Source organism: Aspergillus alliaceus, assembly GCF_009176365.1.
Source record: "Aspergillus alliaceus strain CBS 536.65 unplaced genomic scaffold BDW43scaffold_4, whole genome shotgun sequence".
NCBI classification, from domain to species: Eukaryota; Fungi; Ascomycota; class Eurotiomycetes; order Eurotiales; family Aspergillaceae; genus Aspergillus; species Aspergillus alliaceus.
Window position 1 is genome coordinate 323,986 of NW_022474687.1, and position 16,459 is coordinate 340,444.

The 16,459-nt window shown below is 50.4% G+C and overlaps 5 protein-coding genes across 5 annotated transcripts; 3 read left to right on the forward strand and 2 right to left on the reverse strand.

Annotated features, from left to right (window-relative positions):
* Positions 1-317: 317 nt before the first annotated feature.
* Positions 318-4,523, forward strand: BDW43DRAFT_151113 (cytoskeletal protein-binding protein SLA1). The gene is made up of 5 exons (XM_032038441.1): positions 318-743; positions 925-2,232; positions 2,314-2,350; positions 2,400-4,262; positions 4,318-4,523. The coding sequence occupies exons 1-5, from the start codon at positions 546-548 to the stop codon at positions 4,341-4,343; spliced, it is 3,432 nt and encodes a 1,143-aa protein (XP_031904812.1). The 5' UTR covers positions 318-545; the 3' UTR covers positions 4,344-4,523.
* Positions 4,524-6,920: 2,397 nt separating this feature from the next.
* BDW43DRAFT_306682 (uncharacterized protein) lies at positions 6,921-7,319 on the forward strand (the record flags this gene model as incomplete). The annotated part of the gene is made up of 1 exon (XM_032046078.1): positions 6,921-7,319. The coding sequence occupies one exon, from the start codon at positions 6,921-6,923 to the stop codon at positions 7,317-7,319; it is 399 nt and encodes a 132-aa protein (XP_031904813.1).
* Positions 7,320-7,881: 562 nt separating this feature from the next.
* On the reverse strand, positions 7,882-8,733 carry BDW43DRAFT_306683 (uncharacterized protein; the record flags this gene model as incomplete). Its single annotated transcript, XM_032046079.1, has 1 exon — positions 7,882-8,733. The coding sequence occupies one exon, from the start codon at positions 8,731-8,733 to the stop codon at positions 7,882-7,884; it is 852 nt and encodes a 283-aa protein (XP_031904814.1).
* A 1,862-nt stretch (positions 8,734-10,595) lies between these two features.
* On the forward strand, positions 10,596-12,021 carry BDW43DRAFT_151182 (glutathione S-transferase). The gene is made up of 3 exons (XM_032038442.1): positions 10,596-10,736; positions 10,806-11,203; positions 11,273-12,021. Exons 1-3 carry the CDS (start codon positions 10,690-10,692, stop codon positions 11,620-11,622), a joined length of 795 nt encoding a protein of 264 aa, XP_031904815.1. The 5' UTR covers positions 10,596-10,689; the 3' UTR covers positions 11,623-12,021.
* Positions 12,022-12,197: 176 nt separating this feature from the next.
* Positions 12,198-16,306, reverse strand: BDW43DRAFT_321156 (uncharacterized protein; the record flags this gene model as incomplete). Its single annotated transcript, XM_032049279.1, has 7 exons — positions 15,938-16,306; positions 15,864-15,898; positions 15,596-15,686; positions 15,454-15,536; positions 14,938-15,386; positions 14,511-14,543; positions 12,198-14,455 (listed from the first exon to the last, which is right to left on the reverse strand). Exons 1-7 carry the CDS (start codon positions 16,184-16,186, stop codon positions 12,198-12,200), a joined length of 3,198 nt encoding a protein of 1,065 aa, XP_031904816.1. The 5' UTR covers positions 16,187-16,306.
* Positions 16,307-16,459: the final 153 nt, after the last annotated feature.

Consider the following 16,459-nt stretch of genomic DNA (forward strand, 5'->3'; position numbering starts at 1 on the left):
CACAGAGTACAGACAACGTGACCCCCCTGATGCCTAAGGCTCCACCCCCTCACAGCCTCCACTGGAGATCGGCCGAACTTGCTCTCCATTTCCCTCTCTCTTGTGTTTCTCCCTGAATCCTCCCGAACTGGCTCTTTTCTCCCCCTATCTGTCTCTATTTCCTATTTCTACTCCTCCAGGTCAACGATTTTCTCGGGGGATTTTCCCATTACGGCCTCTCCTGACTCTTCCCCTCCCATCCGACCGCGCGGTTCTCCTGGGTCGATATCGGTACCTGAAGTGCTGCCACTGCGTAATTGCCAAGCCCACCACAAACTAACTAACCCCCCCGTCTGACCCCATCGAACCCTCGCCCAACCTTCGAGTCTACTGCCCCGATATCTCCCTCACGGTCCAAGCGGGTGCACCATTGGGTTACACAACCATTCTGGACCGCTGCCCTTAGGAGCAGCAGCAAGAACTACGACAATCCCCCAGGCAACCACTACCACTCCTAATACTATAGCTGGAACCCGGTCCCGGTTTACCAGCTGTCGGCGCCCACAATGGGTTTCTTCGGTGTCTACACGGCCCTCTACGACTACCAACCGCAGGCGCAAGGTGAACTAGAGCTTCGCGAGGGTGACCTGTTATACCTCCTCGAGAAGAGTAGTGAGGATGACTGGTGGAAAGCCAAGAAGAAGGCGGAACGGGATGATGAGGACGAGCCCGAGGGCCTCGTGCCCAATAACTACGTAGAGGAGGTAAGGGCGCATCCTGCAGCAATCCGGTGTTTAATTTGGAGTTGAGAGAGGGCATCACGGTGGTTCGTCGGATGGCCTGTCGTCTGGCCAGAGTCGGTGGTCATTATTACCTTCAGGGGTAGACAGGGGATCGCCATTGATTCAGCCATTTACTGACTGCGAAATTAAATAAAAACTATAGGCTCAACCAGTTCACTCAGCAAGAGCACTTTTCGACTACACTCGCCAAACAGATGAAGAAGTATCGTTCTCAGAAGACGCAGAACTGCTGGTGTACGATACAGCGGATCCGGACTGGACCTTGGTCGGGGTCAACGGAGATTACGGGTTTGCCCCAGCAAATTATATCGAGATTGTTGAAGAGACCGCCCATGCTCCCGCGACGTCGTCTGTTCCCTCGCCCCCTCCCGTCGAATCCGCACCTCCGACCCTCCCGCAGCGCCCACCGGCAGCACCTGCGGAAGAGACCAGCACCCCGGTCTCGAGTTCGCCCATCGACACTGTCCATAACCCAGCAGCCGCTGCGATTGCTGATATAATTCACAAGCAGCATGCGGAACCTGAAGCAACCAGAGCTGTGCCGCCACCTCCTCAGCCCCAGCCATCGTATGAAGCCGAACCAAGCTATCAGCGGGAGCCCTCGCCGCCACCGCCAGCTCTGCCACAGCGTCCCCCGTCCCAGCAGATATCTCCACGGATAGAGTCGCCTCGGTCGCCAACCCTACCCCCGCGTCATCCCCAAATCTCCGTGACTCAGGAACAGGATCGCAAGGGACACGTCAAGGAGTCTCCACCTTACAACAGAGTTGGCCCTGCGCCCCGTTCTCCTTCGGGCTATCATATCTATAATGTCAATGAAATGGTTGAGGTGATGGGCAAGAGAAAGAAGATGCCCACAACCCTGGGCATCAACATCGCCACTGGAACAATCTTCATCTCCCCGGAAGACCATGGAGAAGAGCAGGAATGGACGGCTGACAAATTGTCCCATTACTCTATCGAAGGAAAGCACGTATTTGTTGACTTGATCCGCCCCAGCAAAAGCATTGATTTCCATGCCGGCGCAAAGGACACTGCGCGAGAGATCGTCTCCGCCCTCGGCGAGATATCTGGGGCCTATCGCGCAGAAGGTCTGAGAGAAGTCATTGCGGCTGGCTCGGGCGGCGGAGGACGGAAAAAGGGCCAGATCCTCTATGATTTCGTAGCACAGCAAGATGATGAGGTGGCGGTGAATACTGGTGATGAAGTCGTCATCCTTGATGACAGCAAATCTGAGGAATGGTGGATGGTGCGGCGCCTGAAGAATGGAAAGGAGGGCGTCGTTCCGAGCAGTTATGTCGAGATTACCGGTTATGTCTCTAGCAGTCAACCATCAGCTGTTGAGTCGGGCTTGTCAGCCGTGGAGAGGAATCGTCTTGAAGAGTCACGATTGGCCAAGGAAGCATTGCGCAAATCGCGGACTGATTCCATTGATTCGCGAAGTGCAGAGGTAGGCCCTACTCCCCGGCTATTTGACCAATATAACAACACGAAGCATCAATCTGCTAACATTGATCTTTTGTTTCTGCAGCACCAAAAGCGTGACAGCCGAAGCAGCCAGAAGTCCAGTAAGTTACCCATTTCCGGCACACCATGGAGTTGCTAATAGGCCCCAAGAACCTGATCCAGCCAAGACAAGACAATGGACTGATCGCACCAAGACTTTCACTGTGGAGGCTCAATTCATCGGCCTCCAGGACGGCAAGATCCACCTCCACAAGACCAACGGGGTCAAGATCGCAGTTCCCATCCCGAAAATGTCTCTTTTAGATTTGGAATACGTTGAGAAAATCACTGGAGTGTCGTTGGACGAGGACAAGCCACTCTCTGACATCAAACGTCGTTCAATCCAGCGTGCAGAACCTGAAAACCCTCGAGCTTCGACTGAGAACAAGCGCCCCGAGCCTGCTGGAGCTTCATTCCAGCAATCCGATTATGATTGGTTCGATTTCTTTTTGAAGGCAGGAGTTGGTCCACATCAGTGTGAGAGGTATGCTCAGAACTTCGTCAAAGACTCAATGGACGAGAGCATTCTCCCAGACATCACGCCGGAAGTCCTCCGGACGCTTGGCTTGAAGGAGGGCGATATTCTGCGAGTAATGCGCCACTTGGATAGCCAGTTCGGCCGTACTGGCGCCAAGTCTAAATTGCGCAACGTAAGCTTCGGTGGCGAGGAAGTTATCAGCAACGGCGAAGATGGAGGTGGCCTTTTTTCGGGTCCTGGAGGTGTTCTACGCAATAATACTCGCAAGAATAGACCAGCACCTGCCGTCCAGACTGGGGATGTGGTTGATCCTAAGGCTTTTGAGCAGAAGGACGACTCCAAGCCCGCGGAGCCAAAGGAATCCTCTCCGACTGCTGCTGCCGCCGAAAAGCCCGTCCAGGGTGGTTTTGATGATGATGCATGGGAAGTTAAGCAGCCCAAGCAGACTGCTCCTGCGCCGGCTCCCGCGCCGGCTCCCGCTCCAGCCGCCACCGCCGCAGCAGCGCCGACTTCACCCCCCGCTACAGCGTCGCCTGCGACGACGCAACCGCCAACGGCACAGCTCACTGGAGCGATGGCAGACCTGTCTATACTCCATCCTCCTTTGCAACCAACCCCTACCCAGCAGACTCCTGCTCCTCCCGCTTCGCAAGCACCTCTAGCTATCCAACCCCAACCAACTGCAATGCCCGCGCCTATACCCCAACAACCACAGCAGACGGGTGCTACGCCTAGCTTTTTCTCCCAATTAGGCCAGCCAGCACAGCAGCCGCTTCAGAACACCGCGCAGGGATTCAGTCCCCAAGCCACTGGGTTCCAGCAGGCTTCCAGGCAACGCCCACAGCCTCCTCAGACTATGGGTCAGAACTCGCTACTTCCTCCCCCACCTCAGCGACCACTTTCTGCTCCCCAGAACTTCCCTCAACAACAAAGCTCTTTTGGTCTTCCTCCATTGCAACCTCAGCTGACAGGATTACCTCAAGCGGGGCTTCCCCTTGCCGCACCGGGTCAAAGTCTAGCCGAACTAAACCAGCAGCGATTCCAGCAATCGCTGCTCCCGCAGACAACAGGGTTCATGCCTCAGAGTCAGTTCCAGAATGGTTTGATGCCGCAGCCAACTGGTTTCCAGCCACAGTCTCAGTTTGGTATCCAGCAGCAACAGCAACAGCAACAGCAACAGCAACCTGGCTTCCAGGGACTTGCGCCTCAGCCCACTGGCTTCGGCTTTCAGCCACAGCAACCAATGCAAACTGGCATCAACTCTGTCCTTCCCCCACCTCTGCAGCCTCAACCCACCGGTATGAACGGTGCCGGTAACATGCCCTACAATACATCACTACCGCCAGTCCCACCAATACCTCAGCAGCCAACAGCTGCACCTCTGACTCCACAAAAGACTGGACCCGCACCCCCAATCCGGTTCGGTGTCAAACATGATGCTCCCAAGAAGCTTGCCCCTCAGCCGACGGGTATGCGGGCTAATCTTGCACAAGCCAGTAAGTTCCAGCAACGCCTTTGACTTTTTAGCAATTACTAACTATTGCCACTTAGCACCTACGAATCCGTTCGGTTTCTAATCTGAACATGTATATAATCCGTTTTCTTCTTCTGCGGCATATGACATATATCTCATACATTATTTACTTTCACCCTCGGCGGCCCCGAACGCCAATCATAAATAAGTCGCATACTCCTGCTTCTGATGTCGTAATGCGTACTGCAACCCAGTCATGGCCTGCCAGATCGATCCATGCAGTCGGAACCGAAGCAATGCCGAAAATTATTTCCATTCTGTGACGCCGCTTCAGCGAGCTAGAATATTCCCTCGATTTCCTTTTTCGCTATCATCATTCTTGAACAATACGTAATTCGGAAGACATGTCGTTCTACCCGATGCCCTTTTCTTTTGTTCCGAGCCTGCTGCCGCAAGGCTCCAATGACCTACCTTACGTTGTCCGTCTCTATAACAGTTTTCTCTATTACTAATGCATGTTTGGCTATCTCCCAAAGTTTCGTTTTGGTTAGATGTATGCTTCTTTTATCTATAGATCCTAATCGTAGTTTGGTTTATTGTTCTCATCCTCATCTTGCTGAGTCATTTCGCTTTGCTGTACGATACACAAACACGGGTGTGCTCTAATACATCTGTAGTAGTTATCCGCTCACAACTTGGAGGCTTGTGTAGATAGATATCCATGTAAGAGGCCGAGCATCGCAGACTCCTATGCATGAGCCAGTTCTATTGTTGCTTATGATAATCAGTAAGATAGAAGAATAGCCTTCCATTTCGGTCTACTTATCTAGACCCAACACACTATTCATAAGGCCAGAGAGCATCGAGTCTTGAACTGCGCATGTGTCCAGTCTCACAAAATACCCTTGCCGGGATTCCTCGTCGCCCGGGATTTGGTGGAGGTGCGCTGACCAAGTCTGACCAAGTGGCAACCGGACATTGTTAAGGTGAAAGAAAGAACAGTTGAGCTCCGCATTAGTCTTTCCAGTCTAATCATATCCCTGCCACGTCATCTACAATATGCCTGCTGACTTGTATGACTCGGGGCGAAGCCAGAAAAGGGTCCAGTGGAATCCATAGCATGGCCAGAAGCAGCGCTGGGTTAAATTAATGGATCCCGCATGGCTCGGCTCCGGGTGAGCCCTAGAGCAGTTAACTTCCTTGTTTTTGAGCCTAAACTGGACTATATAACCTATTAGCGCGGCGAATATGAGCCCCGGCGCTTGAGCAATACTTCGATGAGATATATTGAATCGTCTGGCCCTCGACCCTCCTCTGTTACGTTGGGAAAATGGGGCTCAGTAAGATAGTAGCTCAGCTTCAGGGCTTGGTCAGCCGTCATCACGGTGTTTGCTTTGCTGTTTTTTATTGCGTAGGATAAGCTGCACCGGTGCCTCGTCTTGTAGGAATAGAGGTAAAATGCCCCCTTCTATTTACTTGTACTGCTGGTGAATTCAACACGAGTTGTAAGTCTCCATTGTCGAGCAATTGTCATCATCTGTAGCCTTGAAAGACGCTCTTGAAGATTCCCCGATAACGTAAGATGCGTTTGCAATAGTTATGGTATTGCGATTGATTACTGATCCACCCCATGTTAAAAAGCAATTTGGACCAATAGTGTTTTGTCAACCAGCGAAGTATGCAGTGGCTCCATGCGGCTACCTACTGCTTGCATATGGCTCTGCCAATAGTTATTCGGATCAGCTGGTAATTACTCAACATGTTTTATAGTCCTCTTGGCTTTGCATAGATGAACCATAGCCTAAATGCGTTTAGGTTGGGAATTACAAGACCCTTTAGGGCTTACCTCCGGCTTTTTGCTTTTTGCTATTATTCTCCTACATTAAACACAAGAAGCAATCGCGGAGTCTAGAGCCACGAGATACTGCAAATAGGTCGGGCGAAGAGTTAAAAGCCATGGACTTAAATGTAGGGGTTTTTATTTCGTGGGTATACAATGCGACCACCATTCATCTGAAAGGCTTCGGCCGGGACCTCGTAGCAATCCCGCGAGCCAGGTCTTCGGAGACATCAATCTGCTCAGAGCCCTTTCTCAATATGGAGTGTCTGCTTCTTACAGCTGGTTCGTGGACGGAGGGTGGGCATTTATGAAGTAGTTTTTACTCGTTTGATTACTGATCGCCACCGTCATTAACTGAACGATGTGGAGTTACCACTGCAATAACCATTCCATGGATGATTGCCACTCGTCGTCGCGCATTTGGAAATCGTCCCTGGATGGCAAAGCGGATATTCCTGTTTTGGAATATGGTATGAGACACCAGTCAGCATAGGCGCCGCCCACCTCTTGCAGGCACATCTTGCGGCTGCATGTATACCATCAGACAGGATCCCTGCAGAGTACCACTACAATGTAACACTCTTTAGGAGGAGTGATCTCATTGCCGGAGCATTGAGCCGGAGGCTTGATGGCTTCGCCCGAAGGATCAAACTGGACCCATTCTATACAGCTGAACAGCCATGCCTATCTCAAATAGAGGCCGAGAAAAAGGTATAAAAGGAGGTATCGATCCCTTTCAATGGTCCTCATCAACACAGCAAAGCACCTCATTCATCTAAACATCTTCAAAAGCCATCTTCAACTCATTCCAAGTCAAGGATCCATCCCCATCCAAGCAAGATGCAAATCAAAGGCGTCCTCTTCACTCTTCCCTTCCTCTCAGCCGTCCTGGCCTCTCCTGCCCCAGCACCCGTTCCAGCACCCGTTCCGGCGTCCGTTCCCATCGGGTACGGTCAGCAGCTCCAGAACGGCGACCAGGCCAACCACTGGGTCGTCTGGATTGAGGGCCAAAGCGCCTGCCCCAATAGCATCACTCTGAGCAAGCTCACCGAGAGCCCCTGCAACATCGACTTCTCCTTCAATGGAGGCACCTACCATCTCGCCGACTGCGGCAGCGACAATGAACCGCGCAGTGTGGTCCAGAATGGCGGTAGCTCGAAGAGCTGCTCTCGCGACAACAGGAAGATTACCTGCCACAATAGCATTCACGACATTGTGAAGCACGGAAAGTGCACTTAAGGGCGTTCAAGCCCTTAGGTGTCCGCAAGGGAACCTAGCTAGGGGAGAAAGGGGTTGGATTGTGCGGTGGTGGTTCGTTGGGTCCTTCGTGATAAGTGTTGATAGTTGATAGTCTGCGTATATTGGGCAGTTTGGAGTGCTAGGTAGTGGATGTTGATTAGTTGGAATAGAGATAAAATCTGCCCTTTAATATATTTTTTGCAGTCTCGTTCTGTTGTAGGCACTTAGTAGGACTTGAAACTGGTAGATAAGATCATTTAGACCTGAATACGCTCCGCTTGGGGATCCTAGCACGATGAATTTGCCTATCTGTACTCCGTAGGGAGAGAGAGGGTTACGGGTTACGACATAGGGTCCACTACATTCCAATTGACTACCAAAAGAATCGGTCCTTGCCAATTCGAATAGGCTTTCCTTTGAATATAACTCATAGAGCCTCCGGCTATGGGAGTTAGGATGGCCGTTAGGGTCCTGAACAGCAATTCCCTTAGCAGAACAATCTGTGCATCTTTCCATGAAGCAGAAAACTGCTATTTATTAGTTAACCATATAGTCTGGTTTATTAAGCAGCTGCAGAGCTCGCTCGCATTACTGGTAGCGAAAGTCCGCTTTTATCTCGCCACCATATATCTCGCCCAGTGCCACAACTCAGCAAGCTCATACGCCAACACAGCCTGACAACAAACAACGATGCCAAGAACCGCCCACTCGTACCCAGAGCATCTTCCACTGATATGAACGACGGACTAGGTAGCACCATCGTGCCACGGAGAATATGAACGACCGTTTCGGTAGAGGTACACCATGAAACGAGCGGGAACAAATATGATTCTTGGATCGGTTCAACCTTTAGCGATGATGTAGAGTATAGAGGCGGGGTTAATTCACGGAGTAGATACTTATGGAACCAGTGTGAGAAGCGTTTCGGTCGAGTAAGATCGTGGTCTGGGTGACCTTGCGAGGATCGAATTACACTACAGCGGAGGGTAAGGGCGATTGTTCCTCCGATGTGAATGAGACCGACGACGAAAGCCCATATGAGTGGTTGGGCAGTGACTTCCGTTGCATACTTGCAGATACACCTGACGCCTAGCTCGTAACAGGCTGTTGCTATATTTGTGACGGCAGCGAAGACGATGATATACTGTAGCGCTGAGATGAGTATCCTCCTCGGTCTGCCGTATTTCGGGATGATTGTTCTTTTCTGAATGCGGTGCTGGGCGTTAAGTAATGCTTTCACATTGGGATATTCACAGGGCCAGTCTGGCACCTCTGCTGGGGGCCCTAGGGCTAGACATAGCGAGAGGAACGGTCGTCCAGTGACCCGAGCTAGTATCGCGGTATCTAAGGTGTTGGAACCGAGTGTGGATAGCACGGTCGGTAGTAGGCCGAGGACAACACCGGGGTTGGCCATGCTCGCTTCCACATTTCCCGGGAGGTTGCTTAGCATACAGGAGACTAGGGGTGCGGTCAAGGCACTGCCTTTGGTCGGGTCATACCAGAGCTCGTAGTCGGGGTCGAAGCCGGGACGTTTTGTTCAGATAGTTGTGGTATTGTTCGGAGCACTTGTTGTTGAGGACGTATTCGATCTGCGAGCGGAATTCCTTGTACCAGTGCTGAAATTAGTCGGGGGCCGCTGCTGCTAGGCCAGCTTGTAGTAGAAGGAAACGTAGAAAGGTAGTATTCTCATATTGTTCCCTTCGCTCCTAGGTAGTTATGGTCATTGCGTAGGGTGAGATGGTTTGCCGGGTTGAGTAATTGAAATATTCAATGTCAAAAACACAACACTTTTGGCTCAGCTCTCACTAGTCCCGTTATCTAAAGAAACCCGCTTAAAGCTGCCCTTGGCCTTGGAGACGAGTCATTGTCCTTTGACTCATGTGTTGAGTTCGTGCGGCTGCTTAGCTTGCGCTCCTTAATGTCGAACGATGAACCTATCTCGGACAGCTTGGCGCCTAGTTGGATGAATCTTAGCCTTGTTTACAGTGTGGAACGTGAGGGGGCCTTTCAAATACATTGTATTCTGACCAACTGCTCATTTTGGAGTTAAACGCAGGCATAGACCACGCCAATTGGAGGAGCTGAGCTTCTTGCTTCGGACGATCCTCATCGTACTCCTCAATACCGAGGCCTTCCACCAGGCCAAACCTGCACGATCCTGAGTTATTTATAAATATCTGGCAGCTAGGATCTAGCTATTATGAGAAAACGCCTACCGAAACGAGCAAGATTGATCAATTCTATTAGAAATCGGTGGTTTACCCAAACTGGGTAGCAAGTTTCGAGTTGTTGGCAGATAGATCATTGCTCTCCTGGAACCGTTTCTAGAACCAACTCTACAAATTGTTTGCAACAGACATAACCCGGTGATCGACAATCATTCCCATCAGCGGCCATGGTCCTGCACTTCTGACCCCACATGAACAGTCCTTTGCGCCCGAGGGATATTATCATGGCATGTGCACAAAAGCCTAACCCAGACACCTCCATCTTCACTCCTCACACCTTGTTTACTGCTCCCTAGATACCGGATGGGACATGCGGATCTAGCTTCACTGTCATTGTTGAGCTCAGGAAAGGCCAAGGCGTACGAACTATCTCGTTCGGCGGTCGACCCGGAATCTAGTCCAATGCAGGGCATTGTCTGGACCAAGGGCAGCCAGGTATATGAGTTCACAGAGCTATCAAGATTGGTTCAGTATCCCAACAGCTAGTTTTAGCAATCCTCGGAGAGGAAGGTTACAAATGCTGTTGACAGTGTCTGGCCTCTCCCTTTACTGGAATTTCCTCTTCAATTTCAGGAAGTATGAACCTGCAGGGCACTTTCGGACCTCAAAACGAGCCAGTCCCGCGATAGTCCATCTACGAAGCCGCTGAATGCCGCCGTTTCAACACTATAGAGAACGTTTCGATGTCGAAAGCGTCTGGACTGCGGCCACAGATGCCATATTCTACAGAGGCCAGTGTGTGACTTTGTCCACCAAGGGAACCGGCAGTCTTTATGCCATGAGGCTAGCACAAACATCCCAGTTTTCTCCATTTGATTATATAAATGTTCTTGTCCTTTTATCATGATACCTGATTGCTGAGCCTGATCCCCATCACAAGCGCTTTTCACGGTGCTGGTTTGACTTGCTTTTGCTGTTTGATGACATGATTCTAGGAGTTTGACACAGTTCATGAAGTCAATGCAATCTTTTAAAGGAATCCAAAGATGTCGGACAAGCGAGTAGCTCCGGAGTTAAGACACGGCACCGGGTGAGATTTTAGTATATTGCAGTCAGTGGGCTAGATAAAATCCCCACCAAGCCTCCCCTTAAGTCTTTCTTTCTTCGTCTACTTAGCCAGTTCCCTTACAAGTAGAAGCAAGATGAGCACCCCAAGAAACCTCCTCGGAGCCAAGATCCTCGTCCACTGGTACAACACCCCAATGCAAGAATGCAATAGAATTAATCGAACTCGAATAAATATGTCTTGATAAAATAGGCTCGAAAAGTCACGCGCCCAGCGAATTCTCCACCTTCTCGAAGAACTCTCCCTCCCATACGAGATAAAAGCCTACTCGCGCAACCCTAACGGCACCGCCCCCGACGCCCTCAAGACCATCCACCCCTTGGGCAAATCGCCGCTCGTTTCCATCACACCACCACCAGAAGCACAAAAAGGGCCCATTGTGCTGGCGGAATCGGGCCCTATCATCGAGTACCTTCTTTCCCACAGCGGAGAAGACGCAAAAGCCAAGGCTTTAGTTCCGGAGCAATGGAAGAAAGGTGAGGAAGGAGAGTTGGGCGGGGAGACGGAGGCGTGGATGCGATATCGGTACTGGATGCACTATGCCGAGGGAAGTTTGATGTCACCTGTTCAGGTGCATTTGATTATGAATGGTAAGTATCGATCTTCATCTATTTTTATTACTATCGTTCATGTGTGGTGGTTAATGATGGTATGTGTAGCTGTTGAAAATGCCCCCGTGCCCTTCTTCCTCAAACCGCTCGTGAGGTTTGTTCCAGGTCGCGTCCGAGCCGAGTTTCTCGATCAGGAGCTCAAGACGCATTTTCGATTCCTAGAGAGTCAGTTGGAGACGGCGCCTGAGGGCGGTCCGTTCTTCTGTGGGTCACGGTTGACCGTGGCAGATATTCAGATGAGTATCCCGGTTTTGGCGGGGTTGAATCTCTCCATTGTTCCTCGTAAGGAGTATCCCCAGCTTGACGCATTTTCCACAGCGCTGCAGAAAACAGAGGGCTACCAACGAGCCGTGAGGAAGATCGAGGAACTGGAGGGAAAGCCTTTTGTAGCGATCTAATAAAGAAAAGAGCTAGTAAATGCTTTGCCTTACCTGGGACAGGATCGTCGAGCAACCAATGGCGATTCAGTCCGGTAGTTTACAGTATATACCCTGTGCATGAACAGTCGGGTTGAATAAAAGATCACTTGATCAAATGGCCCAATACAAACTATATCATACTGTGGGTCCCAGCCTGACAGCGGTTACTAAAGGTGGGACAAAAGGGTGTCCAACTAATAAGTTCCAAGCAAAAGGCACTTATTAGCTAGTAAGGGTACTCGAATACATCTTCATACTGCATAACGAAACTGGGGCGCTTTCTTGTACAAGGAGCAAGAAAAATAGAAATCCAGAAAATGGTGTTTACATACACTCTTCAAGAAATATAATATCAAGTTGCTCACCATAATGATTGTCATAATCAAGAAGTTAGTCATAGATAGACAGCATATATCTACAAATCATCTAGCTTGTTAAGGGGTATATGTAGCACGAAAGATCTGAAAACGCCAACTATGAAATACAATCTCATGACAGAGATAAAAGAAATTAGCTTGAGGTTCTAAGATATGTGAGGAAACCCTAGAATGAAATCACGCGTCTTCCCAGAGTCCAAACATAGGGAGATCTTCAGCCATGTAGAGAAGTCCATTATCGGGTAATAACACGTCAGAGAGGGGTGTCTGGCCTCTATTATCGGACATACCAGCTTGGCCAGATGGAATCGTACCACCTGGTGAGCAACCGATCGGAATGCCGGTCGTCGTCAAGGTGGAAATAGCCGTGTCGTATGGGAAAGACGAGGGCCCTTCTGTGCCGCATAAAGCATCCCAAATTCCGTCGTCGGGTTTGGTTGCAGTATTTGGCTGCTCTACAGCATGGGAGGCAATGGGGCCTCCGGTCAATTTGTTCGGTGACAGAGGGGAGGGGACCGTTGGATGGTCCTCACGGTTGGTTGAGGTACCACTACTGTTATTATTGGTAATCGAAGTATCGGTAGATGGGCCTACTTCACCGAAAAGCTGGTCGACTTGTTTGCTACGGTGGTCCATCCATTGGCGGTTTCGCCGGCAGACATACTCAATAACTGCGCCTCGGAGATATTTGACAATGTGGAAAAAGCGGCAAGCATGAGGATCGTGAGGGATGAAGAGCCCGAGAAATTTTTCGGCCTTTTCCATGCCCTCTTCTAGTGGGAGGAGATTGTCGTAGTCAGCAAAGAAGGCTGCCCCTAAAACAACCGCTGAGTTGAAAACGGAATTAATTAAGAACGGTAGCCTTCGTGGTAGGTTCGAGTAATGCGACAGGTCGTCAAGGATATTGAGGCCTCGTAATGCGGAATAAACGCATGCATCTGCAAAAAGCGAAATGCGGGAGTTGTTAGGTCTACTCTCGGAGTGATTTGCCGACTCGCTCTTGTTTTTCACATATTGAGAGACCCGGAAGATAAGGAAGGGCCGGGTTAAAAGGACTATCGACCAGTAATAAGAGCCGAATACATGGGCTGCAGCTAAGGTGTCCTCGAGAGGTTTGGCATCGAGTGGCTCGGCTTGCAGGCGTAAGAATGCCGGTAAGTTTCGGACCCAGGCACGGTGCTGGTTCGAAATGGTATCCGCGACACTGATCGAAACAACCTGCCTCATGTAGACTTCTTTCAGAATTCGCTCGAAAATGCGACATAGCGAAACCACCGTCAGAGACAGTTGCTCTTCCGGCTGTAGACGTTGCTTTGCCCCTAGAGTTAAGCTGTCTTCATGTGGTTCGTAGTCAAAGTCTGAGGTAGCCGGAGGGCGACCCAAAGAGGCGCTGAGGAAAAGGTCCATCATGCGTAGGCTTCTCCATACGCGTTCCCGGGCCCGTCGTTCTCGCGTGCAGAAGAGCGCATTCACATCCTTCCTGTGGATTCCAACCGCATAGGCAGCACGAAGAGCAATTCCAAGATTCATAAAAGCACCATTGCGTCGGCAAGCACCCAACATATACATGGAGATCAAGACATATGACTGTATGGTGTAGAGACTGGGGGTCTCGGTGAAAGCGGAAAACGCCAGTTGACGGCCACTGACAAAGTACTTCTCCGCCAAGGTCTGGTTGGTATCCGATACCTGAGCCCCAATGGCGAGCACGAGGTAGAATATGGAGCTCACAGTATCTTCGTCACCCGTTGGATTCTCGACCCAGCTAGCCAGTCGCGGATAGAATTCGGTGCGGTCAAAGAGATCTAGCAGCGGACTAGTTGCAAGAGTATATTGGCCAGCTAACCGTTGAGCCTCTAAGTTACTTGGGGGCGGTATCAACGAACCCGTCCATGTAGTCGAGCTATTTTGAAAAGCTTCGAGCATTGAATGGCGTGAATTGTCTTCTGTGAACTCACAACGGCCGATTGACGAAGACACTATGCGACGGACACTCTGCAGAAAGGACAAACTTGCGGAGTCGCCGATGTACATAAATTTCCCTTGCCCATCACGAAGAAGCCTTGCTACCTTTGGTACAGGGGCCATCCCATCTTTGTCATCCACCGCCTGTTGTTCTAAGTTTGCGTTACGATCTTCCAGGGAGTTGAGCAGCCGGTCCATGGCCGTTTGTCTTTGCGGGGTAGGTACGAGGCGTTCGCTGAGCAACATGGTTTCTTTCGAGACATCGGTGGGCTTTAGCAGACGGGCCGGCTTATCCGAGAAATGGCATTCTGACTCCTTGTGACGTTGGACGCAGATTGTACATGGCTGCTCTCCGTTGCATTTCTGCTTCCTCCGCTTACAGCTGTCGCACGCTCGTCGACATCGTAGCCGGCCGCCCGGCGGCGCGCTGGCCCTCGGCATGATGAAGGGGGAGAGGCCAGATTTGACGTCTAAATCTCAGGGAAAATTGAGCTTCGTGGCCCGCCGAACGTAGTGAAGTAGAACGCCGCGATGCCAAGTCGCGGGGCCGGTTGTTGTCTGATAGTCAAATGTGATAAGGTCAGCCTACTCAGGCCAACAGAAGGCCATTCAAGTCATGGCTCCTAGGTAAGTATGAGGCGAACAATAACAACGGCCCCGGAACTTTGTCTAAGCGATCGAGGACTAGCGAGAGAACTGGCAATGCGAAGCTGATCAAAAGTCGGGGTGGATTGCTTTCCCCGGAATTAAAGGCGGAGCGCCCTCCGCGCCAGATTAGTCAGCGCAATTTGACCGCCTCTGGTATATATTATTGTTATTGCTATCGCTCTGATCTCAAACAATAAATATTTCATGACTACTACCTAATTCATGTTATACATGGTACTTGCCACTTAATCAACAGTCTACTCAGGTCGGAAGGACACAATCTTTCCCCATGTATCGGCCGTACCCCAGATTCCATGGCGGAGGCATGAGAGCTGCACAATCTGGCTATGATCGACGAACAAGTTGACGTCAATGCCGAATTCCCGGATATACCAATTGTATACCTTCGGGTCTGCTGCTTCAAACATCACACGCTCCGATGGCAATTCCTTCATGATCCTAGACACTACGTCCGTCCGCCAGGACTCCACGTTCTCTGTGATGCCTTCGGACTCAATCATCAAGCGCTCCACTCCGGCCTTGAGGAACTTATGGCCCAGGTTAACCAACTTTCCTGGGTCCGAGGTGCCGATTGCCTCAAGACCGGAGGCTGGGGTGTCACCACCGGCACCGAATTGGATGCCCAGCTCGGGCTTTGCTTTTAACTTGTATGAGTGGACCTTGTCCACGAGTCGGAGCCAATCGTCCTCGGGGAAAGAAAGGAAGCCGGATGAAAGCTCAATGACGTCAAAGCTTGCGTAAGAAAGTGCATGTCAGCGTTTGTCAACTTTGGGGTTCAGGATCCAATCGAATGGCATACCCTAGGTCCTTGCATTTGTGCAGGTATTTGTCAAAGACCGCATTTGGGTCTGGATGAGTGAGAAGGTGCTCCGCCCATCCACCCTACATGCTGAAGTTAGGGATATATTCGCTCTTAAACCCGAAGTACGAAACAAACTCACTGTCGAAACATAAACGCCATGCTCATGGGCAAGATCAATCAATTCTCTCAAGGGCTTCTCCTGGAACAATGAGAAAGAACCTATAATCGATCTTAGCGTCAAATTCCTATATTTGCTTGGTGGTGCTACTCTACCTCCTGCAAACTTGAGACCATCCACGTGGGTTCCCATACTGTTCGTAGTAATATTAGACACAGTGTTATCTCTCGTAGTTCTCATTCAGAACTCACGTCTCGAGCACATCGGCTAGGTATCTTTTGCCCATTACCTGGTGTATCGCACATGGTCAGTTCCAGCTGCGATCTACAGCACCAGTGCGAAGAGATTGAGAAAGGTACATACTGAGTAGTACGGCCCTCTGATCTCGGTGACCCCTTTGCTCCTCGGTTTCGGCGGTCTCGGGTTTGACCGTGCAAACCCAAATCCATTCTTCTTATCCTGAAGTAGAGTCACGTTCTTCTGTGCAGGCGCTGTTGTAGAAAGATATTTGCGAGGTCCTGTCGTACCCGCAACTTTCGGGACCTGTCGCGTAGCAACGTTAAGTATATTTTTGGAGGAAGCCGGGGCGATGTGTGCCATGTTGGAAAGCATTGTAGCCTTTCGTATGGAAGGAAACTATTTCCGGGATGAGATGGGTTGAGGATGAGTGGAGATGTGAAAGGTAGAACAACCAAGGTAATTAGGAGAAGAAATTCAATTACTCTGAAAAGTTGATAATTTATAACTACTTTATATCTATCTATATAATAAATGTGTTCGGATGCCAATTGCTCTCCGTGGTGTGAGTATTTCTTGACGTAAGGTGTATGTCACCCCCCGTGGAGAAAGCAAAAGGTTGTACAAATAATATACCACTGCTAACCC

What these genes read in the sequence shown, in the direction of transcription:
- BDW43DRAFT_151113 (XM_032038441.1), top strand. Translation starts at nt 546, where the DNA reads ATGGGTTTCTTCGGTGTCTACACGGCCCTCTACGACTACCAACCGCAG. An exon ending in CCAATAACTACGTAGAGGAG is followed by an intron (nt 744 to 924) that starts GTAAGGGCGCAT and finishes TAAAAACTATAG; the next exon opens with GCTCAACCAGTTCACTCAGC. An exon ending in CCGAAGCAGCCAGAAGTCCA is followed by an intron (nt 2,351 to 2,399) that starts GTAAGTTACCCA and finishes ATAGGCCCCAAG; the next exon opens with AACCTGATCCAGCCAAGACA.
- BDW43DRAFT_151182 (XM_032038442.1), top strand. Translation starts at nt 10,690, where the DNA reads ATGAGCACCCCAAGAAACCTCCTCGGAGCCAAGATCCTCGTCCACTG. An exon ending in GCCAAGATCCTCGTCCACTG is followed by an intron (nt 10,737 to 10,805) that starts GTACAACACCCC and finishes TTGATAAAATAG; the next exon opens with GCTCGAAAAGTCACGCGCCC. An exon ending in GGTGCATTTGATTATGAATG is followed by an intron (nt 11,204 to 11,272) that starts GTAAGTATCGAT and finishes TGGTATGTGTAG; the next exon opens with CTGTTGAAAATGCCCCCGTG.